At 38.5% G+C, this 24508-nt stretch overlaps 1 protein-coding gene across 1 annotated transcript in view; it reads left to right on the top strand.

Annotated features, from left to right (window-relative positions):
• SLC9A4 (solute carrier family 9 member A4) overlaps window positions 1-24508 on the top strand; it is an 86447-nt gene that overhangs the window by 31052 nt on the left and 30887 nt on the right. Inside the window, exons 3-4 of the mRNA XM_020987893.2 lie at window positions 9704-9963; window positions 11425-11642. Of these exons, the coding sequence (XP_020843552.1) occupies window positions 9704-9963; window positions 11425-11642 (478 nt within the window). The remainder of the gene's footprint in view (window positions 1-9703; window positions 9964-11424; window positions 11643-24508) is intronic.

Below are 24508 nucleotides of genomic sequence, written 5' to 3'. Positions count from 1 at the left end.
TCCTACCCCTATAGAACTGTCTTTCTAGAGATAAAGAAGGAGAGGGATTTTTAAACAAAACTTCAATACAGTTTGATTACTTCCTCACAGCAGCCCTGTGAAGTGAGAATTCAGAGAAACCAATGAATAGGACTGTCCCTAGGGAGGCAGAGAAGAAGGGTCTTTAGGGCATAAAGAGTAGGGTCATCTTGCCCAGAGAAACAAGGAGGTCAAGTTAATTTCTAGTTTCTAGTTTCCAGTCATTTTCATCTAGAAGCTTTGAGATCACCTATTAAAACTAGATAGGAGATCTCAGTCTAATTCATGAGTAGGCAGAGTTCCAAGGTGAAGAGGAATGCCTGAGTGAAGGTTGGGCCAAGAGACGCGATGGATATAGCATTTGTAGGAGCTCCTGGAAGAAACAAGAAACCCTTTCAGGAAGAAAAGCTGCCTGTATTCCAAATGGTCAGGCTATTTTCCATGGATACATGTCAAATAGCATAAGCATACACACAGACACAATATGACATTTTGAAACTGAAATATTTGTACTTTTTTAAAACTTTGGGGACATAAATTAACATGTATTTATAATTGTGCACCTAGGATAGGTGTTTTGCACCTAGAGTCTGTGGACTGATAGATAGATAGATAGATAGATGGATAGATAGAAAGATAAATAGATATGTCAATATAATTTATTTCCTTTGTAATCTTTTGTATTTTATTTTATGCATTTAAAATATTATTCTGAAAAGCAATCCATAAGCTTCACTGGACTGACAAAGGGGCCCATCACGTTCACACACACACACATACACACACACACACACACACACACACACACACCATTCTGAACCTCTACCTTAGAGCAAACCTCTAGTTCAACATCCTCATTTTACAGATGATGGAACTGAAGCACGGGACTTAAACCCAAGATCTGTACTGTGCCATGTAATTTGACATGTCCTTGAATATAGTGAAACCACTCACTGCATTAGATCGTTTAATGTCTGTCTCTTAAATTACTGGAATTCTGCTGATATCCACATAATCAATGAAAGAAAATATTAGATATATAAATATGCTACTTCATGGAACAAGTCTACACAATTGGAGATTTTCTTCTTGTTGTCTGAGAAGCTGCTGTGACCTTTAGGAGCCTGCCACAATATGCCTTCAGTTGCTTTTTAAATCTAAGCAGTACCAGACATGATTAATAAGCAGTCATTCTTTCTCTTTTTAGCCTGTTGCCTTCAGTCACCCCCTCTTCAGCTCAGCTCATTGCATAGCACCCACTTCATTACCCTGCTATCATCCCCACACATCCAATCTGACCAATCTGTTTTGCTTTGATTCAGTTCTTGGCAAAAATAGCCCTCTTGGAAATACATCCATGACGGTAGTTTTCTTATCAGTAAAATGAACCGGTTGGGCTGAATGATCTCTCAAGTACCTTCTAACTCTTAAAAATGCTGTCATTGTCTATCCAAAATATGCCCAAGATTATGAGCTGCTTAGGTCCTGAGCAATTATCTCCAGGTCTTTTTAGCCCCAATGCTACTTGTAGGCTACTGTGTGAGTTTCCCAGAGGTCTGCTGTCATAGATTAATATTAGTTCATGGGATATAAAGAACTGGAATGGACCTTAAACCCTGATTTTGTAGATGAGATTTTATAGACTGAGGCCCAAGGAGGTTCAGTGACGTGTCTTGGTTCTTTCAGGTGATGTTATAGAAAGAGGATCTCTAGGACATAGAGAGTAGGGTCATCTTGCCCAGAGCAACAAGGAACTCAACTTGATTTCAGGGCTGCCCACTCTGTGAATAGTTTCTAGTCATTTTCATCTAGATGCTTTGGGGATCACCTGTTAAAACTAGATAGGAGATCTCAGTCTAATTCATGAGTAGGCAGAGTTCCAAAGTGAAGAGGAATTCCTGAATGAAGGCTGGGCTAAGAGGCAAGGTGGATATAGCATCGATAAGAGCTCCTGGAAGAAACAAGGAAACCCTTTGGGGTTTTTAAACAAAGAGATAGGATCTGAACCCATATTTTCTCATTTTAGAGCCAGTCTTCTTTCCCTTGGACTGTGTAGTCCTCTATATGGTTGGTAAACTTCATGCAGTTTCTCCAAGCATTAGTATATAAAATAAACTGAAAAAGCCTGAATAACGCATCCCTGCTTCATTACATTAGGGCTGCATGATGTATGAGATGGTGTGCTACTGATTCTGATGTAAGATTGTGGTACTTTATATCCAGTGGTGGTTATGCTGGTAAATGTTTAACAACCAGCTTTTCAAGGAAAAAAGTAGCATGCAAGACATACTTTTAAGTTTAAGCTATATTAACATTTTTTCCATCCCTTTCTTAAGTCTAGTCAAGAAAACAATAAAGTCTTGATTTGTAATATTTGCCAATTTCTGAGGTGTATATGCTCACACTGAAAACTTAAGAATGAGCTCTCTGAGTCTCTTCTACCTGGTTCCAGCAAAAGACAACAACATAGTAGAGTAACCTTTGGCTATTTTAAAAATTAATCAATAAACATTTGTTAAGTATTCACTATTTGTCAAGAATTGCAAAGTTCTAGATGGAAAAATAAAAACACCTACAGCAAAACCGCCACCACCAGCTAACATTTATATAGCATTTTGCAAGGCTTGTAAAGTGCTTACATTTAGTCTCATTTTAAAATAGTGCTTACCCTTAAGGAACTCACATTCTATTAGCTACTAATAATATTAATACAGAATCATATAGGATTTAAGAGCTAGAAGGAAACTTAGACATCATCTAATCCCACCTTATCTTTACAGATGAAGAAACTGAGGCCTGAGAGGTGAAATAATATTCCCAAGTTAGCAATGCTAGAATCATAACATCATTGAATCAAGAGTCAGAAAAAAAAAAGAGTCAGAAGAGACCCTAGAGCTTATAACTCATTGCTCTTTACTGGAAAAACAACTTGAGACCTAGAGAGGTAAAGGGAGGTGCCCAAGACAATGTAAGCAGCAGTGAGCAGAGCCAGGGTTCAGAACTTGGACTCTAAACCTAATAAGTTAGTAGGAGGGGTTTGAACTCATCTCCCTAGTCTTCCTGTGTTTAGCTCTTAAGCCAGAAAGGCTTGCTACACAGCCTATCCAAGCCCAGGACTTGGTTCTTGTTGTTCAGTCATGTCTCACTCTTTGTGACCCCATTTTGGGTTTTCTTGGCAAAAATATTGGAGTGGTTTAGCATTTCCTTCTCCAGCTCATTTTACAGATGAAGAAACAAAGGCAAACAGGATTCAGTGACTTGCCCAGGGTCACACTGTTAGTAAGTGTCTGAGGCCAGATTTGAACTCAAGTCTTGAACTGAGGCCTAGGAAAGACCTTAATTTAGAAAGGCCAAGGTCACCCACGACATCCTGGGCCATCCTCTGTACCACCTAGCTACCCTGCACCACTTAACATTTATCACCCCTTTACATTTGTGCCCCTCATTTCAGCACTTAGGAAGATGAATGGCTTTTGTTGTTGTTGTTGTTGTTGTTATTGTTACGTCCCTCAGCATTTAGGCAGGCTACCACCAAGGCAGCTTGAAATGGTACTTTTCCTGAATTTAAGCCAGCTTCCGATCTGAAGGGGGCTTTCACAAGATCAGAGATTTACAGGTCAAAGGGACCTTAGGGACAGTCTAATTCAACCCCTCTCATTTTACAGATGAGGCCAAGTGATTTGCTCAAAGTCTCAGGAGTAAAGATTGGAAAAGTTGGGATTTGAACCCAGGTTTTCTGACTCTGAATCCATTGCTATTTTGATTGTACCAGACCAAAAGGACCTTTAAAACAGAACATAATTTTCAAACTCTTATCAAATTATCTCTCTTTTTAAAATGCCTAAAATTAAAGTATTAGAAGCATATAAAATAAAGTAAACTTAAACTAATGCAGAAGACGATCTTTTTCTAGAATAAGTGTTATCACTCATTTTATGTCATGGACCCCTTTATGTCTGGTAAAGTCTATGCATCCCTTTTCATAATAATGTTTTTAAATGCATAAAATAAAGTGCATAGGATTACCAAGGAAATCAAACACATTCAAAAACAATAATCAACATTTTTTTTAAAAGTTCATGGACTCTAGTTGAAGAATCCATTTTAGAACAACTTTAAAATATCTTATTAAATGATTTTTGTTTTAATATCATCTTCATTTCCATATACATCCCTTCTCCTGTCACCTGGAGACCCAATACTTGCAAGAAAGAATAAACAAGAAAGAACAAAAATGCCTTAGCAAGACCCACCAACCATATATGCACTATGCTTCACTCACAGTCCTCTACCTCTGCAAGAAAAAGAGAGAAGTAAATTCCCATATCTCATCTTGAAGGCCAAACCTGATCATTCTAATTATGAAGGCTTCAGTTTGGATTTATTGTCATTGTCATTGTTCTTTCTATTTATACTCTTGTGGTGTATGTTTTTTTCCCCTGGTTCTGTTTATTTGCATCAGTTCATAGAAGTTTTTTCATGCTTCTGCGTGTTCTATATATTCATTGTTTCTTCCAGCACAGGAATATTCTATCACATTAGTTTACTGCAACTTACTTAGCCATTCCCCAATTCACGGGCATCTACCTTGTTTCCTGTTCTTTGCTACTATAAAAAGTACTGACATAAAGATTTTGGCTTATAGGCCCTTCTTTTAATCTTTTGGCTTTCTTGCGGTTGAGATCTCTAGCTGTAGGATCTCCGAGTCAAAGGCATAGACATTTAAGTACATATATACTTTCTTAGAATGGTTCCTTACCTGTATCTTATAGTGTTGCTGTAAGGCAAGCTTTCTGCAAAAGTTTAAGTACTATGTTATTATATTATTAATTATTATTGTTACCCAACTCTAAGCAAGCTTTCTGAAACTTTCAGCAGTTTCATGTCTCTTTATATTCATTTCCTAATTTGATCATAAATATCATTCAGCAGTTGAAACACAGCTTTCTGGCTTGGAACTTCAGTCATTGGTTACCTATTTTTTTAGATGATATAGGAAGTCAGGAGACCTGGATTCTCACCTCAGATTTGCTATTTACTAATTGTGTAACTTTGTTTAAAAAAAATCATTAAAAATTAAATCACTTTGTCTTTCTTGGCCTGTTTCTTCTTCTGTAAAATGGAGTGGACTATGTAATCTCCAAGGCCTCTTCTAGCTTAAATAAAAGCCCACTTTCTACAGGAAGCCATTTCTCACCCATCTTAATTCCAATACCTTCCCTCTATTAATTATTTCCTACATATCCTGTGGCAGACAGGTGGCTCAGTGAACAGAGTACCAGGTCTAGAGTCAGGAAGACTCATCCTCAGATACTTACTAGCTATGTGACCCTGGGCAAGTCATTTAACCTGGTTTGCCTCAGCTCCTTATCTGTAAAATGAGCTAGAAAAGGAAATGGCAGGCCAGTACAGTATTTTTGTCAAGAAAACCCCACCTAGGGTCACAAAACAAATTGAACATGACCAAAAAACAATCTAACACCATTTATCTGTTCTATAGCTTCCCTTGTTTATCTTTGTTTGAATGTTGTCACCCTTCTTAGATTGTAAGTTTCTTGAGGGCAAGGACTGTCTTTTGCTTCTTTTTGGATCCCTAGCACTTAGGGATACTATGTCTAGCACGTAGTAGCTGCTTAATAAATATGGATTGATTGATTGAAATAATGCCTTGGGCTTCTTTAAGGATCTTTCTCCTTGTCCATTTCTTAAGTCAGTCAACATCTTGTCTCTGAAGGTTTCTTTACTATATCCTTTAGCTTTTGGTCAACTCATCTTGCCAGTCTCTGTCAAAGAAAGCCTCAAGGAAAGAAAATCTAGCATCTCTCCACTTCCAGCTATTAAAACCCATATCTCTCTAAACAATTAGAAAAGCCTTATGTTTTTTTCTTTATTTGGAGTAATCAGAGTCAAGTATCCCCTGTCCTTTCTCAGTTTCTTAAATATAAATTTAATCATTTTTAGTCAACCCCCTTTAGCAACGATCTTCTCTCAGAACTGCCCCAGTTACAGTTGAAAGTGATAGTATCTATTACTGCAGAACAATTTTCTGATTTCATTATACTATCTGATGCTTTAGAAGTCAAATGAAGATGGTTCCTGATATTACTCTCTGGGCTTGAACTATATATAGTAGGTAGCAAAGATTCTGCCTGCCATACCACATTCATACTGCTTGTGGCCTAGAGCCACAGCTATGAATATGCCATTGGTGAGCCCATACTGTTCAAAAACCAATCCAAAATGCCTCAATCCTGGATCTTTCTGACATCAGAAAGCAGGGAAAGGCTTCAACATGTACAGGACCCTGCAAAATACGTCAGCCTTGGTTGGAGCATGGTTAAATGGGCATACTGAAGCCAAGCCAAGCCAACTTTTACTGACTCTGAGATCGGATTTGATAAATTTTCGGTGTGAACATTTACATCTAAGAAATTGGCAAATGCTAGAAATCAGGTGGTGCAATGGATAGAGTGCTGGGCCTGCAGTCAGGAAGACTCATCTTCCTGAGTTCAAATTTAGTCTTAGATGCTTACTAGCTGTTTGATCCTGGGCAAGTCACTTCACCTTGTTTGCCTCAGTTTTTTCATCTGTAACATGAGTTGGAGAAGGAAATGGCAAATTGCTCCAGTATCTCTGCCAAGAAAATCCCAAATTGAGCCATGAAGAGTTGGCATGACTGAAACAATAGAATAAGAATAATAACACAATTTGGGGCTTGATTTGTTGTTTTATTGGTTGGGGCAGTTAGAATAGAGCACCGGCCCTGGATTCAGGAGGATTTGAGTTCAAATTCAGCCTCAGACCAAACACTTGAACACTTATTAGCTGTGTGATCCTGGGCAAGTCACTTAACCCCACTGCCTAGCCAAAAGAAAAGAAAAGAAAAGAAAGTAATGGAGGAAAAGTTAATAATGCAGATTAAGCTTAAAAGTGTGTTGTATATATTTTTCCCCTCCAAGAACCAGTTAAACACCTATTAGAATGTCATTCCATAGTTATACAGCCATTTGGAATACTTCTAAGGTTTCTTGTTGTTGTTGTTGGGTTTTTTTTTCATTTTTTAGGGATCTGAAGTGGTTATAGTGGGGTGAAGACTTGTGATTTCATCAATGTGGGGAACTCTTGGGGCTTCCTCCTAACTTCTAGTGTTAGAGGGCTGCCTGGGGAGCATTGAAAGGTTAAGGTGACTTAATCAAAGTAGCACAGGTATTATGTATAGGGCCAAGACCTGAACCCCAATCTTGACCACCACTATCATTATTCCATGCTACCTCTGAAAAGTTAACCTCCTTAATTATGGATTTCAATTTCTATCTCTCTCTTTATTTTTTTTACTGAGGTAATAGGGGTTAAGTGATTTGCCCAGAGTCACACAGCTAGTGAGAGTTATGTGTCTGAGGTCACATTTGAACTCAGGTCCTCCTGACTCCAGGGCCGGTGTTCTATCCACTAGGCCACCTAGCTGCCCCCTTGGATTTCAATTTCTCAAACTGGTTAGGGGCATCTTCCTTCCAGAAGGTGTGAACCAGATAGCCTAAGTATGAGCTTGGTGACCTCTCAAGATCCTTTCCAACCCAGTGCCTCTAACAGTGCAGCAAACAGATGTATGGCAATTTCAGTTTGTGGCAGCTGCACGCAAATCTTCGAGTTAGAGCATATTCTTGGAGTTTTCTTTGAGTTTGCCTTCAGGCACCCCATCCTCCCCCAAACCCCAGTTAAACTCATGCAAAGCTAATGTTTCTGGTTGCTGTGGAATGGAGATGCTAGCTTCTCATCTTGCACCTCACTTCCTTGATCTGAGTTGAACTTTGAATATGCAACACCCAGTGATTTCCAAGGGGCCTCATCTATGTTGCCTCAAGAGTAGAGTCATTCATGGGGCGGAACAGTATAACCACTGGATTTCTCTTGGATTTCTTTTGTAACCATAAATCACTGTTTTCCTTCTCCAAACTCAGCCAAGGTTTGCTAGAAATGTGGCCTCAGTTTATTTAAATAAAAGAGACTACTACCAACTCAATCTACTACTAACTGAATCCAGATTTGCTGAAAGGTTTGCAGATTGCTGAAGTCTCCATTCCCCTACACATAAACACACACACACACACACACATACACACACACACACACAATTTGGGCGTCAGTTTACACAAGCATCAGTCATTTCTGGGACTAAAGGCCAAAGTAGAAGCAGGTTGGAGATTGCAGCTGAAAAACCACTTAATGTGGAAAGGCAGTATGTAGTTCCTCCATGAATACTGAGGGTGAAGTCAAAGTCAGAGTTTGGGGTGGATAAAATAAACTAGGGAATACAAATGAGGTAAATAAATACAAAATATATGCAAAGTAAATACAAAATAATTTGGTCAGGGGTTGGGAGGAGGATGCTGTCACTGGGATGAATCAGGACAACCTCTTATAGAAGGTGGTTTTTGAGTTGATCCTTAAAGGAAGCTAGGATTCCAATAGATAGAGTTGTGAGGTGTGGGGGACAACATCATGCATGTCTCTTATGCCTCCTTGCAGGAATTCTATCTAGAAAGCTAGGTTGCCTGACACAAATGGGAATACTGGAAAGATCACTTCCCTCATTGTGGAAAACTAGTGTGGGACCACTCTCCACCTATTTAGATCCCAACCTGTACTAAATAGATAATTCCTGGGGAAATTTACCTAATACACACAGAAATTTTTGTTCAGGGTCACACTGCTAGTCAGTGTCAAATGTGGGACTTGAACCCCAACCTTCCTGACTCAAAGTCTAGTATTCAGTCTATTATGTGATAGATCCTGACACTATAATAAATCTTAAATTTAGAAGTGTAAGAAAGCTTAGAGGCCATTAAGTCCAGTCTCCCCACTTTACAGATGAGGAAACTGAAGCCCAGAGAGGTTATATGCCTTGCCTAAGGTTGTGTTAATTGTATAGTACACTATTGACATAGTATACCATTAATTGCATTAATGGTATAATTAGATCCTCTAATTGTGCTTTTTCTGTTGTACTGTGTTCCTTGATATTTCCACACATACAAAGTAGGTTATGTAGCAGATTTATAAAAAACTAAGTATTGGACTAGAGGGCAGCTAGGTAGCACAGTGCCTGGCCTGGAGTCAGAAGGATCTGAATTCAAATGTGGCCTCAGACAGTTAGTAACTGTTTGACCCTGGGCAGATCACTTCACCCTGTTTGTTTTAGTTTCCTCTTCTATAAAATGAGTTAGAGAAGAAAATGCAAACCACTTCAATATTTTTGCCAAGAAAACCCCAGATAAGTTCATGAAGAGTCAAACAAGACTAAAACGACTCAATAACAGCAAAGGTGGTGCAGTGGATAGAATACCAGGCCTGGAGACAGGAAGACCTGAATTCAGATCCAGTCTATCTATCCAGACACTAATAGCTGTGTTATCCTGGGCAAGTCATTTAACATTGGTTGGCCTCAGTCTTCTCATCTGTAAAATAGGGATGATACTAACACCTACCTCCCAGGGTTGTTGTGAGGATCAAACGAGATAATTGTAAAGTGCTTAGCACCTGCAACATAGTAAGTGCTGTACAAATGTTAGCTTTTATTATTATTATTAATTGTTATTATTAATTATTATTATTGCAGCTCAAACTCAAATTAGAAATTCAAGAGTCTAAAACATTTCTAATTAGTATTCATTGTTTCTTTGTCCAGGTGTTATACAATATCTTAATTGCCTTCACGAAGATGCATAAATTTGAAGACATAGAACCTGTCGACATTTTGGCTGGATTTGCCCGGTTTATTGTGGTAGGGGTTGGGGGGGTGTTTTTTGGCATCATCTTCGGCTTCATTTCTGCCTTTATCACACGTTTTACACAGAACATTTCTGCAATTGAACCACTGATCGTCTTCATGTTCAGCTACTTGTCTTATTTAGCTGCTGAAACACTCTACCTCTCTGGCATCCTGGCGTGAGTACAAATTAAGAATCATCCCTCACAGTAATGAAAAGAAAACCAGAGCAGCCTTATGGGGACCATTTGTAATCAATCAATCAATCCACACTCATTTGCTGAGCACCTAATGCGTGCCAGGCTCTGGAGATACAAAGACAGTCCCTGCCCACAAGTAGCTTGCATTCTGTCTGGGGCCCGCATGAGAAAAAGGCATTACTTTTGAAATTAACCCTCTAAGGTGTTAAGGATTTATAGTTTTGAATGTTCACAGTATCTAATTCAGTCCCTTTGCATGGCACGAATGTTTCCCCAACATTTGCATTTGCATTCCCTTCATTATTTGCCTAGGGAAGAGTTGTGGTTTCGTAATATCAGTTTAGAATCTTCAGCAATGCTAAAGGAGAAAGCAGTAAGAATATTTCAGTGTTAATTTTCTATTACTAACTTCCAGTAATGAGAAATTACCGAATTAATAGTACCTTTCAATTAATTAAAGGTCTGAAGCCTCCAAAATAATTCAATTATAAAATGTGAATTATAAAATTCAAAAGAAATCAAAATTATATATATAATTACATATATTAGTTATATAAAAGTATATATGATTTTATATATAATGTGCTCTTTGAAATGGAGAGAAAGGAATTGGAATGTGGAAATTTGGGGTAAAAGCTAAACTGGTGACTTAAAGTGGAAGATGCAAGCTATCCTTTCCACTCTTTACAAATAGACCTATTGACATTTTATCATGTAAAGGTTATACCATGCCCACTCTTCCCAAGTTATTATATCACAATTGTCAGGAACAAATACTGGCTGTTTGGCATTGCATTAACTACTCTATTTTGAAAAATTAAGTTGCTTCCACCTCTTAACTTTAGGGAGATCTTTAACTCTATTTGTGTGTGTCATAGACCTCTTTAGCAATTTTGTGAGGATTATGGGCTCCTTCTCAGTGTAATATTTTTTAAATGAATGAATTAAAATGCATAAGATTGCAATGGAAACCAATTAGATCAAAATAGTTTTATATATATATATATATGTACACAGATATATACATATATAACTATGTGTGTGTATGTGTATACATATATTATATTACAAGGCTTAACATAAAAACCTTGTCTTTATATAAAATGGTTGTATATATATTTATATATGAAGATTTACATACCTACATATATACCTTTATATATTTATCTATGTCTATATCTATACCTTTATATATCTGGTTAAAACCTTTACATAATTGGTTTTATAAAACTGGATCCCAGGTTAAGAATTCTTACCTTAGAGAGATGTTCAGTGTCAGAAAAAGAATTTTTTAAAAAAATCTACAGTATGGCAACAAAGGAGGAAGGTCATTTGGGTTAAAAGATAGGATAAGTATATAGCTATCCTGTCAGTAAGATGATTTTTGAAGTTTTCATTGAAGAATTGGTAGCTTTGACTGACACTCTGTTGCACCTATAGGATCACAGCTTGTGCCGTGACAATGAAAAAGTATGTGGAAGAAAATGTGTCACAGACCTCCTACACCACCATCAAATACTTCATGAAGATGCTGAGCAGTGTCAGTGAGACCCTGATCTTCATCTTCATGGGAGTGTCGACAGTGGGAAAAGACCATGAGTGGAACTGGGCCTTTGTCTGCTTCACCCTGATCTTCTGCCAGATTTGGAGAGCAATAAGTAAGAAGCCAGCCTTTCAATGTCACAACCCTGGAGAGTTGCAATGCTGTCTTTTTTTTTTTAAGGAAAAAAATAGATTCATTACAAAAATAAAGTAGAAACTTGACACTAACCGGTTTAACCAGTCAGGAAAAAATAGGTATGTTACACAGCCAGGAAACATTTTTCACCTACGCACACAGATCAGAACATTTTTCACATGATAAGACAATACACAATTGCCTAAAGCAGTGGTTTCCAGACTGTTTTTATCATGCACACCATTAGTAAAAAAAAAATGAACGTGGACCCCGATAGATACACATTTCTTTATTTATGCTACGTATATGTTTTACTGTATTAATAGTGTGTATTATAAAACTCACATAAAAACAGAAATCAATCAATCAAGGACAAGCTTGCTGTATACCAGGGACTATGGGAAGTAATGACATACAAAGAAAAGCAAAAAACAAAACAGAACAAAACAAAAAACTGTCCCTGCTTTCAAAGCGATCACATTCTAATGGGAGAGAAAACATAAAAAAACTAAGTAGAGACAAGATACATACAGTGTAAACAGCCTTTTGCAGAAAGTGGGATTTGAGCTGAGATTTGAAGGAAGCCAAGGAATCCAGGAAGTAGAAGGAGGAAGAACAAACAAGGTATAAGGACAGTCAGTGGAAACACACAGGGTCTAAAGAATAAGTGTCATGTCCAAGGAGTATCAAGAGGGCCAGTTATGACAGGAAGGGGCAAAGTTGTGAAGGACTTTAAAAGTCAGAGGATTTTATATTTAACCCTCAAAGTAATAAGAATTGGAATTTATTGATAAGGGGTGTGACATTTTTAAAAGATGAGATGAAGGTGAAATAATATTATTCTAGATTAAATAGGGAACCACTGGAGATCATTGAGGAAGGTGATTTGGTCAGACCTGAACTTTAGGAAAATCAATTTGGCAATTGAATGGAGGATGGAATGGATTGGGATGGGGGCGGGATTGAAACAAGACGACCAGGTAAAGGCTATTGCAATGGACTAGGACAGGGATGATGAGGGCCTGACCTAAGATGAAGGATATGTGAGTACAGAGAATGGGACAGATACTAGGGATGTTGTAGAGTTAGAGACAATCACATTTGGAAACTGATTAAATTGTGATAACGAAGAGTGAGGGACTGAAGATGACACCAAAGTTGCAATCTTGGAAAATGGTGGTGCTCTTGACAGTAAGAGGGAAGTCTTGAACAATGTTGGGTTTGGGGATAAAGAAAATAGAGTGAGATCTGTGTTATCCAATTCGCCCATGTCAGCTAACTCTGCCCTACTCTAAATGAGAAAAAGAGGAGATAAGCTTTTTACTCACCCATGAACTCACCCAGTGAATTTATCATTACTTCCCTAAAGCACAGAGATTCTCTGAAGGGGTGCCTTCCAAAACCAATAGATGCTCTGGGAAGGTGGTGGGGAATAAGGCGGAGAGAGGTGGATTTTCCCAGAGGCATCTGTGCCCTGGTATCAGTCATAACAGTCTGGGGGGAAGGGCAAACCCAGTTCTGAAGGAGAGAGGTTGGGAATTTGCACACAGGGTAAGGGAATGTTAGGAGATAAGGATCATTATAGTTATATTGGTAATGAACCCATTGACAGTGAGATCCACCCTCTGATTGGTGGATTATATAATCTTTAGGGTTAGGCTATGGCTTCTATGCAATCACGCCAGAGTGTTGCCTGAGGGGCAGAGAACCCACTTGACAGATTGCTTGTTGTAGTTTCATTGTTGAGTCACTGAGTGCTCAAATCTTCATGACCCCATAGACTAGACCTGCCCAACTTGTAAACTTCTTCAGGCTGCAGATAGGTTAGACTACAGACTGACTGATGGCAGTTGGGTGCCACCGGTCATGTGACACTGCAGAAACCCTACATTTTTTGCCGGCTGCCAAAATACTTTGGTGGACCACCTGTATGTTGTGCAGGTCTGCTGTAGGCATAGCATACTACATCCTTCTGTCATCCATTATCTCTCAAAGTCTGTCCAAGTTCATGTTCATTGTTTCCATGACACTATCTACCCATCTCATCTTCTGCCATCTCCCTTCCTTTTGCCTTCAATCTTTCCCAACATCAGGGTCTTTTCCAAAGAGTTTTGTCTTCCCATTATGTGGCCAAATTATGTGCAGATCACTGGTCCAGAGTGAATGGGCTTTAAAAAAAATGTTAAGAGAACTTTTACATCAACACATTTATATTTAGACTGATAAATTTGTCCCCATCCCTCTCACCTATCTGCCAATTTCTACATTCTTGCATTTTAAATCAGCTATAGATTATAAACAGCTATAAATTGTGCAGTTTTTTTGAGTGATAAGGATGAGATCTCACAAATTATATCCTGGGTCAAACAAATCTTAGCACTGTTAGAAGACTTTCCCCTAAAATAGGACAGCAGCTCATGATTTGGAATAAGTGTTAAGGATCTTGAGAAAATATACCTGGCATAAGGGAAAACAGTTTATCAGACCTTATTTTTTTCAGTTTTTTTTTCATTTTAAACTTAAATGCACAATAAGAAGAGAAAAAGAAACATTATAAACTTAAATATTGAAACAAATACAAAGTAAGAAAAAAAAGCATTGCCATGTGCACAGCAGGACACAAGAGGATTCAAAATATACAACAATAAATTTCCATTTCAAGAAGTCCTTTATTATAAATACTGCATGTTATGTTCAGAGCTGTCCATCTTTTCTCTGCTCCCTTGTAAGTTTTCTTTTGTTCTCTGCTATGCACTTTTTACGTTGTTCTTTTTTTCCCCCCTTCCTCTGCCCTTCCTCCATACACCTATACATATACTTAGATATCCATAATCATACTCATATATAGACATATACATTCATATGCATCCATGTAAGATCATACTATACTTATTTGTCTTCTGTTTCTCTGAGGATAGATAACCTCTTCCTTCATAAGTCCAAAGTCTTTCCATCTTTTTCTAAGTCTACCAACTCATCATTTCCTATACTACAGCAATATACCCACCTTATCCTATCTAGTGATTTTAAATAGTCTAAAACAATATTGATTAATATGGGTGGCATACAGTGTAGTTTCCTTATTTTTCTCTTTTGAACAAATCTATTTTAGCTTTAATTTTGTCTAAAATCACGAGTATGATCCCGCTTTTTTCCCTAATAAATTCTACTCCTGATTATGTTTGTGCATGTCTCTTATTTCTTATCCCCCAGACTCCTCTATTTTATTTCTACCCACTACCTTGCCCTCCTATTACTTAATCTACCCCTCCTCCAAGGATCCCTCCCTTATCCTCCTATTCCCATTAATCTAAACACACTTCAATATCTCTACTTCATCCTAGTCCCTCATCCTCCCCTCTAAAAATCCTTCCTTTATCCTATCCCCCTCCTTATCCCCTTAGCCTTTTATTTCTATTTGTATTTAGATTTTTATACCATTCTAAATATATATATGTATTGTTCTCTCTTAAAGCCACTCCCAATGAAAGTAGGATTCCAGAACTACCAGCCCTCCTCCCCCATCTAATTCCTCTGTGTCAGTTCTTCCTCTTGAACTTCATTTGTATAAGATAGTTACTTTTTACCTTTTCCTAAATGATTTTATTTTTAGAATCCTATCATGCTAAGGTCTACTCCAATCTTTCTTTTGAACTATCCAATTACTAATAACAATCTTAGATATAACCTTTTACATTTCCTCATAATAAAAGTAAATGATTTGTCCTTATTGACTCCCTTGTAATTCGTCTTTGATATGTACCTTATATTTCTCTTGATCTTATATGTCATATCTTTTAAGTTCGGTTTTTTTAAAAAACAAAATCCTGAAAATCTGCCCATTCATTAAATTTCCATTCTTTTCATTCAGGATTATGCGTAACCTTGCTGGGTATAATATTTTCAGCTGCATCCCCAGTTCTTTGGCTCTTCAATATGTAGTGTTCCAAGATCTGTGTTCTTTTAATATCTCCACTGCTAGGTCTTGTGTGATTCTAATTGTGGCACCACTGTATTTAAATTGTTCTTTTCTTGTTGCTCATGATATTTTCTCCTTCAGCTAGAAATTTTGGAATTTGACTATGGTATTCCTGTAGGTTTTCCTCATAAGATCTCTTTCAGGTGTTGATCAGTGGATTTTTTTCTATTTCTATTTCCCCCTCTTGTTCTAACACTTCAGGACAATTTCTTTAATTATTTGTATTATTGTGTCAGGATTCTATTTTTTTTTCATTGTAGCTTTCAGGTAGTCTGATTATTCTTATTTTTTCTCATCTTGATCTGTTCTCCAGATCAGTTGTTTTGTTTGTGAGATGTTTCTTATTCTTTCCAATTTTTTCATTTTTTATATTTTTTTTATTATTTCTTGATCTCTTGTAACATCATTGGCTTCCCCTTGCCCAATTCTAATTTTTGAAGGAGTTGTTTTCTTCCTTAAGATTCTGAATCTCCTTTCTAATTGGTTGACTTTCTTTTCATAATCTCCTTGTTTTTCTTGAGTTGTTCTTTTTTTAAAATTTTTCCTCAATCTCTCTCATTTAATTTAAAAAATTTTTAAGTTCTTCTATAAATTCTTTTGCTGCAGGTAACCATTTGACATTACTCTTTGGGGGTAGGAGAGGCTTTTTTCCCTTCAGTATCCTCCTCTGAAGATGAACCCTGATCATCTCTATTCCCAAAGTAACTTTTTATTGTTGGATTCTTTCTTCTTTGCCTGCTCATTTTTTTTTTAATTTGTGGCAACTTATTTTTTGTAATCCCTCTAGTCCTGGGGTATGGGGGATGGTGCCTCTGGCCTCACATCTTCCTTCTGTTCTCACCTCTGGCCTGGAACCAAAACCAAGACCTCTGTCCTCCTGAAATGCCCACAGCCAGTGGCAACCCCAACCCGCTGCTTCTGCACCCACCAGGAGTGTGCTGGTTCCTTCTCTCCCAGGGCTGTGTCTGTGCAGCACAGCTGAGTCTGACATTCCTTATCAGCAGAGGTTCCCTCAATCTTCCCAGATCACAGACTCCTGACGCTGTCTGGGAAGTGAAAGTTCCTGTGTCTGAGGTCAAGGCTACCTCCCAACTCAGGTAGCCCCACAGCTCTCAGCTGCTTGCTGTTTCAGCAGGAGTAAACACCTCTTCACAAGTACCAAACCTTGGTCCTGGGATTTTTCTTTGGATCTTTTCCTGGTTGTCCCAAGAGGATCACAGTTCTGCCCCAACTCTTGTTTATTTTTGCCATCCTACGTTCACTATTTTGTCTAGTTTGTGGGGGAAATCTGGAGAGTTTGGAATTTTCTGACTTACTCAGCCATCTTCCCAGAATCCTCTCCCTTTACAGGCTTTATGTGAAAACTTGCTGTATGATACTATATTAAATCATTCAAACAAATGAAATATGTTTGAGCAGTGGTTTTATCTGTCTTCTAAGTTAAGGTTTTAGGAACTAAATAATGAGCGTCCATTACATTGTATTTATAAAATTTTAAACTGAAATCAAAATAACTTAAAATGACTTGTTCCATAGTTTGAGGCTCTACCAGTCAGAGTTTCTATGACACTTAATTCCTCCGTGACTTTGCACAAATCACCTAGTCTTACTGGCCTCAGTTTCCTCATAGATAAAATTGGGGAGGGGGTGGCCTTCTGAGATTCCATCTACTGTAAATCTGTACCCTGTACCCTATACTCTACAAGGGTGGGGAACCTGCAGCCTTGAGGCCACATGTGACCCTCTAGGTCAAGTGTGGACCTTTGACTGAATCCCAGCTTCACAGAACAAATCCCCTTCATAAAAAGATTTGTCTGTGCTCAATCAAAAGGCCACACCCAAGAACCTAGAAGACCACAGCTAGGCGGTGTTGCCAGTTCAATCGTTCAATTTGCTTTGATTCAATTCAATGTGCATTTAGTACCATTTATTATGTGCCAGGCACTGTGCTAGGCACTAGGGATACAGAGACAAAAAGAGAATCATCTCTTCCTTCCCTCAAGGAACTTAGATTATATTGGCGGCTGGGGATGGGACATGTATGTTGATATGTTAAAAAAAATTAGAAAATGTACAAAATATGTACAAAATAACTTCTAGAAGGAGATCACAAAGTCAAATGTGAAGGCTGGTTTGTTAACAATTGAACTGGGGTTCTGAAGGTCACAATGAAAGAGTAGAGAAGATTGGGATAGCCATGCCAAAAGTATGGAACATGGAACATTGAGGGAGCATGTTGTCAGCTAAGGGAGATTCAGCCTTACAAGACAGTAATTCAGAATCACAGAGATACTGAGAGGAGCCACAGGGCAGGAGGCTGTCCCCAGCTTCACAGCGGCAAAGAGAATGTTGATATGATGGAGCAATAGAAGAGGCGTCTGCTCTCTGATTTTATTTGCTGGTCAAGGTAGGGCTCATGGAATCCTGGCTGCCAGGCTGGTTTTACAGCATGGAGGGATGTTTGAAGTACCCTGTTAGGTCAGCTCAAATCTGCACCAAGACTCACTCTAATGTTAGCTAGATCATCAGGAGGGAGGGGCAGAAGGAGCTTTGTTCTTGGGCTGTCAGTTTGGAGTAGAAGGAAGAAAACCCATTACAGTTACAAGACTTTGCCATAGGACCTCAGTATAGAAAGGTAAAATAGGACAGCTGAAAGGGAAAAGGAAAGGAATAAACATTTATTTATACAAAGCCTAGAAAGGCACAAAATTCAAGTCTGGCTTCAGGCAAACCACAACAGTATCTTTGCCAAGAAAACTCCTTACGGGGTCATGAAGAGTCAGACATGCCTGAACTACTGAACAACAACAATGTGTCAACTAAGTGCTTTTTTACAAATATTATCTCAGTTGGTTCTCATAATAACCGTGGGGCTGAGTGCTATTATTATCCCCATTTTATTGCTGATGAAAGTGAGGCAAACAGAGGTTAAGTGACTTTTCCAGGGTCACACAGCTAGTAAGTATCTGAGGCCAAATTTGAATTCAGGTCTTCCAGACTCCAGGATTAGTGCTCTATCCACCATACCACCAGCTGCTTCCTCAAAGCATTCCAGGCTTCAAAAAGCTGTCTCTAGGAGGTGGTGCCACATTAGAGAAAAGGGAGCATGAGAAACAGGCCTGTCCCTAAAACTCAGGCACCAGAAAAGAGAGAAGAAAGGTCTAAGGCTAGAAATACTCCTTCATGGCACAGGCATTCTACTGGTTCTGCTTGACTGTGAAGGGTTAGTGGGTGGACATTGCAGAAGCAGGTTTTGGCCTGATATAGGGAGCAACTTACTAACAGAGAGGGGGAAAAGTAGATGGAGCTATCTCAGGGAATATTTACCTTCACTAGAGGTCTTTTTTCCCTTCTTTTTCTCTTTTTTACTTAATAGCATTTTATTTTTTTTCCAATTACATGTAAAGCTAGTTTTCAATATTCATTTTTGTAAGATTTTGAGTTCCAAATTTTTCTCCCTCCCTCCATTCCCTTCCCCCCCCCAGACAGCAAATACTCTGATATAGTTTATATATGTATAATCATGTTAAACATAGTCCCACATCAGTCATGTCATGCAAGAAGAATCAGAGCAAAAGGGAAAAATCATGAGAAGGAAAAGAAAGTGAAAATAGTGTGCTTTGATCTGCATTCAGACCCCATAATTCTTTCTCTGTATGTGGATAGCATTTTCTATCACAAGTCTTTTGGAATTGTCTTGGATCATTGTGTTGCTGAGAAGAGCTAAGTCTATCATAGTTAATCATCGCACAATGTTTCTGTTACTGTGTATAGTGTTTCTCCTAGTTCTGCTCACTTCACTCAGCATCAGTTCATGTAAGGCTTTCCAGATTTTCCTGAATTCTGCTAGCTCATCATTTCTTATAGCACGTTAGCACTCCATTACATTCCTAGTTCAGCCATTCCCCAATTGATGGGCATCCCCTCAATTTCCAATTCTTGGCCACCACAAAAAGAGTTGCTTATACAAGTGGGTGCTTCTCCCATTTTTATAATCTTTTTGGGATATAGACCTAGAAGTGGTATTGCTGGGTCAAAGGGTAAGCAAAGTTTTATAGCCCTTTGGGCATAGTTCCAAATTGCTAGCCAGAATGGTTGGATTAGTTCACAACTCTATACAACATTAGTGTTTCAATTTTCCCACATCTTCTCCAACACTTATCATTTTCCTCTTCTGTCATACTAGCTAATCTGATAGATGTGAGGTGGTAGCTTAGATTTCTTTTAATTTGCATTTCTCTAATCAATAGTGATTTAGAGCATTTTTTCATATGACTATATATATACATCTTTAATTTCTTAATCTGAAAACTGCCTGTTCACATCTTTTAACCATTTGTCAATTGGGGAATGACTTGTATTCTTATAAATTTGACTCAGTTTTCTATCTATTTGAGAAATGAGGCCTTTATCAGAAATACTGGCTGTAAAAATTGTTTTCCAACTTTCTGTTTTCCTTCTAATCTTGGTTGCATTGATTTTGTTTGTCTAGTCCTCTTCTATCTCTTGCTGCTTGGCTTCCATTGTAATATATAGAAATGCTGATGACTTATGTGGGTTTATTTTATATCCTGAAACTTTGCTGAAGTTGTTAATTATTTCAACTAGTTTTTTAGTTGATTCTCTAGGATTCTCTAAGTATACCATCATCTCATCTGCAGAGTGATGGTTTTGTTTCCTCATTGCCTATTCTAATTCCTTCAATTTTTTTTCTTGTCTTATCGCTAACACTAAACACTTCTAATACAATATTGAATAATAGTGATGATAATGGGCATTCTTGTTTCACCTTTGATCTTATTGGGAATGTTTGTAGCTTATTCCCATTATATATAATGATTGCTGATGTTTATTGTTTCACTCTGTCTTTCTGTGGGTTCTGTCACTCCAGAATCTGTTTAGAGGCTTGGTTTAATGTTGTTTCTGAGGGAAACTGGGGGGATCTCAGGCAACCTCAAGGCTTCTCTCTATCATCTTGTCTCAGCAGTGGTTGGATGATCCCCTGTTGAGGTTGTTTTTAAAGGAGATTCCTGTTCTAATATGGATTGGAATAGATGGGCTCTCAGGGATCCTTTCAACTCTGATACACTGTGGGAGTAAAGAAAAAAATATCAGGAGGAGCTGGGAAGACTGCCTTGGAGTGTTCAGCTATGAAGTCCCCTTTTACTACTTGGGAAAGTACGTCAAGAATTCAGGAGTATACTACTGAATGTAGTACTCAATATGAGTACCTATCAGAGATGATCAGGGAAGAAAAAGAAATATAAGAAATGCGGCATAGTGGAAAGAACACTGAACTGAGAATCAGAAGACCAAAGTTGTGTTTAACCACTCTAGGCATGTTTCCCTAAATGTAGAATGTGGGGATTAAATAAGATGACCTGGAAGGGATCTTCCAGTTCTAAAACAATATGAATAATAATAGCTAACATTTATTTAGCACTTACTATGCCAGCTAAGCACGTTATAATTATTATCTCATTTGATCCCCCAACAACCCTGGGATGTAGATGCTATCATTATTATCTCTGTTTTACAGATGAGGCAACTGAGGCAGACAGAGCTTAAGGGACTTGCTCAGGGTCATGTAGCTAGGAAGTGTTTGAGGGTGGATTTGAACTTGGGTCTTCTCATCACCAAGTCCCATGCTCTATTCCCTTTGCCACCTAACTGACCACAATTCTAAGTAAATTCAGCAAAAGTGCACTAAATAGTAGTATGGATGATGGATGCATAACCTAAACCAAGGAAACTGTACAGATGACATAGTCCAAGTCGCTAATTCTCTGGGCCCACTTTCTCAACAGTTTGAATTTTGCCAGAGAGGCAGGGGACAGGGAAGATGGCAAGATGCAGGTGTGTGTGTTTCAACCAAAACTGTTATTTGGACTGCTCCTCAACTTCTCCAGAACTAGAACTGTGAGTCTAGAGATATTTTTAGAACGGTGCAAATTGTGCCCAATAAATGAACAGCATCCTTCCTTGAAAACAGGGATATAGTTTTATCAGACTCAGAGCACTAAAACTGATATCTCCGGGGGAATTTTAGCTAAAATACAAACATGTCCACCTTCCACGTGTATTCTTTGTGTAACATGTTGTAGACTCCCAATAGAATGTAAGTGTTGAATCCAGGGACTGTCTAATTTTTTAATTTATGTCTCTACTTCTAGTATAGTGCTTAATAAATACTTGTCGATTGAGTGGGTAATTTTAGATTTATAAGAATAGTTCACATACATATATAGTCTTTGAGGTTTATCAAGACCTTTGCAAACATCAATTCACTTGATCCCAACACAACCTTGTGAGGTTAGTGCTATTATTATCCCTATTTTACAAATGAGAAAACTGAGGCTGAGAGAGGTAAAATGTCTAGCTCACTGTATACATCTAACAACTATCTGATCCAGGAATTCAACTTGTTTTTTTCCTGATGCCAACTCCTGGTACTTTATCCATTAAGTCATTATCTCTATAATATAAAATTTGATTTTCACGCATTTTGTTCCTGTTTGTTATTGTTGGGTCATTTCCATTATGTCCGACTCTTCATTGACCCTATTTGGGGTTGTCTTGGCAAGGATACTGGAGTGGTTTGCCATTTCCTTCTCTAGCTCATTTTACAGATGAGGAAGTGAGTCAAAACAGGGTTAAATGACTTGCTCAGGATCACATAGCTAGTAAGTGTCTGAGGCTGGATTTGAACTCATGAAGATGAATCTTCTTGATTTTAAGCCCAGTGCTCCATTTGCTTTGCCACCCAGCTCCCCATACTCATGGAAAAGAAAGGGGGTTATATTTTCCCAAGTAGGATATAGATGGAATTTCAGAGCAAGAAAGAACCATAGGAATCATCCAGTTCAATGTTTTTATATAGATACTTAATTTACAGTTGTAGAAATCAGGCTCAGAGAACAAGTGCCTTGGCTGAGATCATGGAGTTGGTCAGTACCAAACCTAGACCTAGAATCCATGACTCCGAGATCAGTGCTCTTTTGTGCATCCTGATGCATTTTTTTGCCCTTACATTGGGAGATGTGGTTTGCAATTCTTTACCCTCAAAGCTCAAGAAGGCCTTTTCAGCTTTGATCCAGAGCTGAAAAAAGATAGAATCTTGGCAGGGCAACTAAATACACTCTTCAAGAATATCTTTCTATAGGAAAAAGAGTCCCACCAGGAATCTGGGAATATGCAAAGCAGTCTCATCCCAAAGCCCATGAAGGAAAGAGATGAGGATGAAAAAAATCCCACCAGGATCTGAAAGCCCCCAGACCCAAAGACTATAGCTGCAGAAAATGTATAAACAGCTCCCTCGGATCTCTGGGATCACTCCCAGCTCCAGAGAGCTGCTTTTCAGGATTCAGAAAGACTCCTTGCTCCCACCCCACCCCTCTCTACCTTTGTACTCCCTTCACTGCCTTCAGTGACTTTTTTCCAAAGCAAAGATTACAATCCTATGGGGTAACATATATCACATTCCTCTTGCTAACTTCTAAACCAGCTCTTCTGGTTTGGAGACCCTAAATTCCAGTGCTTAATAATCTAATAAGGAAGTGAGCCTTGGGACTTCCAGTGACCAGAGATACTAGAAGTTAATGGATACAAAACTGTTAGTTTGGGTCACTTCCTTATGGATGTGTGTGCATATGTTGTGTATGTAAATGTTATTTATTGCTTCCATACATGCACACACACATATACATACACACACACACATATATATACATATATGCATACACACATGCGTGCATACACACAGACATATATATGAGAGAGAGAGAGAGAGAGAGAGAGAGAGAGAGAGAGAGAGAGAGAGAGAGAGAGAGAGAGAGAACCTTGACAGATCGGTATTATTTACCAGAGCTTGTGCTCCTCTAGAATAGACTTTGAGAACCTAACCACATCCATAACATGGTAAAGCATAGAAGTAGGAATTTTCCACCACATGTTAATGAAAACAGCTTGCTACTGGCTTACTTTGAGGATTTTGATGATCTACTCCAGGCTAAAACTGTGAACTAGCAAAACAGGAAACTTTCAGTAGAACCAGAAATTTGTCATCTTTTGAAGGTGTTGTGTGATTTGTCCTTCATTCTCGAAGAGGACCATGACATGAGGAAAATGATGCCATGACTTGCAATTAAATTGGATTTAAGTGAGGGAGGGCTGTGCACCAGCTTCACTTTCTCCTCCAGAGCCATCTGGGTCCAGTCGCCAGATCAGGACAGTTGGAGATGTCCCAGGATACAGTGGGAGACTTTGGCCTTTTTAAACTAAGGTCATCCAAGTTCTCACTTTGAGTGAGGCAATGCCCATTGGGTGATTAGGCCTATTTAAGAAGTGAGTTAAGGGGATGGCCCCTTTAATAAAGAAAAATCAAACTAGTAAGGGAAGACCCTCAGGGTGGCTGGCTGAAAGAGAAACAATTACTATTTACATCTTCAACATGTCCATCCAAGGCCTTGGAGTGGAAGCAAGGTGTAATTGATGGGGCATTGGACCACTGTCAGGAAAACCTGGGTTCAAATCCTGCCTTATACCTACCAGCTGTGGAATGCTGTTCCAGTAACACCTTCTCTGAGCGTCAGTTAACATATCTGTAAAGCTAGGTGATTAGACTTAGTGGTACTCTAAGGTCCCTTCCAGCTTTAAATTTATTATCCCATGATTTCCCTAGGATGAAGCAGTGGTCATTGTCAACTTGCAGAGAGTTGTTTGATTTGTCCAAGGATGGAGCCAACCATCACCTTCCTTGCCTCCTTGTAGCAAAAAGGATCTGTAGTCTAGGCCTGGGAGCAAGCTACTACTTTACTTAGGTTATAAAGAGCAGTTCTGACCATCAAGGAACCCATATAGAAGGGAAG

Source organism: Phascolarctos cinereus, unplaced genomic scaffold (assembly GCF_003287225.1).
Source record: "Phascolarctos cinereus isolate Bilbo 61053 unplaced genomic scaffold, phaCin_HiC Scaffold_7;HRSCAF=346, whole genome shotgun sequence".
Classification (NCBI taxonomy): domain Eukaryota; kingdom Metazoa; phylum Chordata; class Mammalia; order Diprotodontia; family Phascolarctidae; genus Phascolarctos; species Phascolarctos cinereus.
The sequence above is the reverse complement of the archived record's forward strand: the minus strand, read 5'-3'. Positions and strand labels throughout refer to the sequence as shown.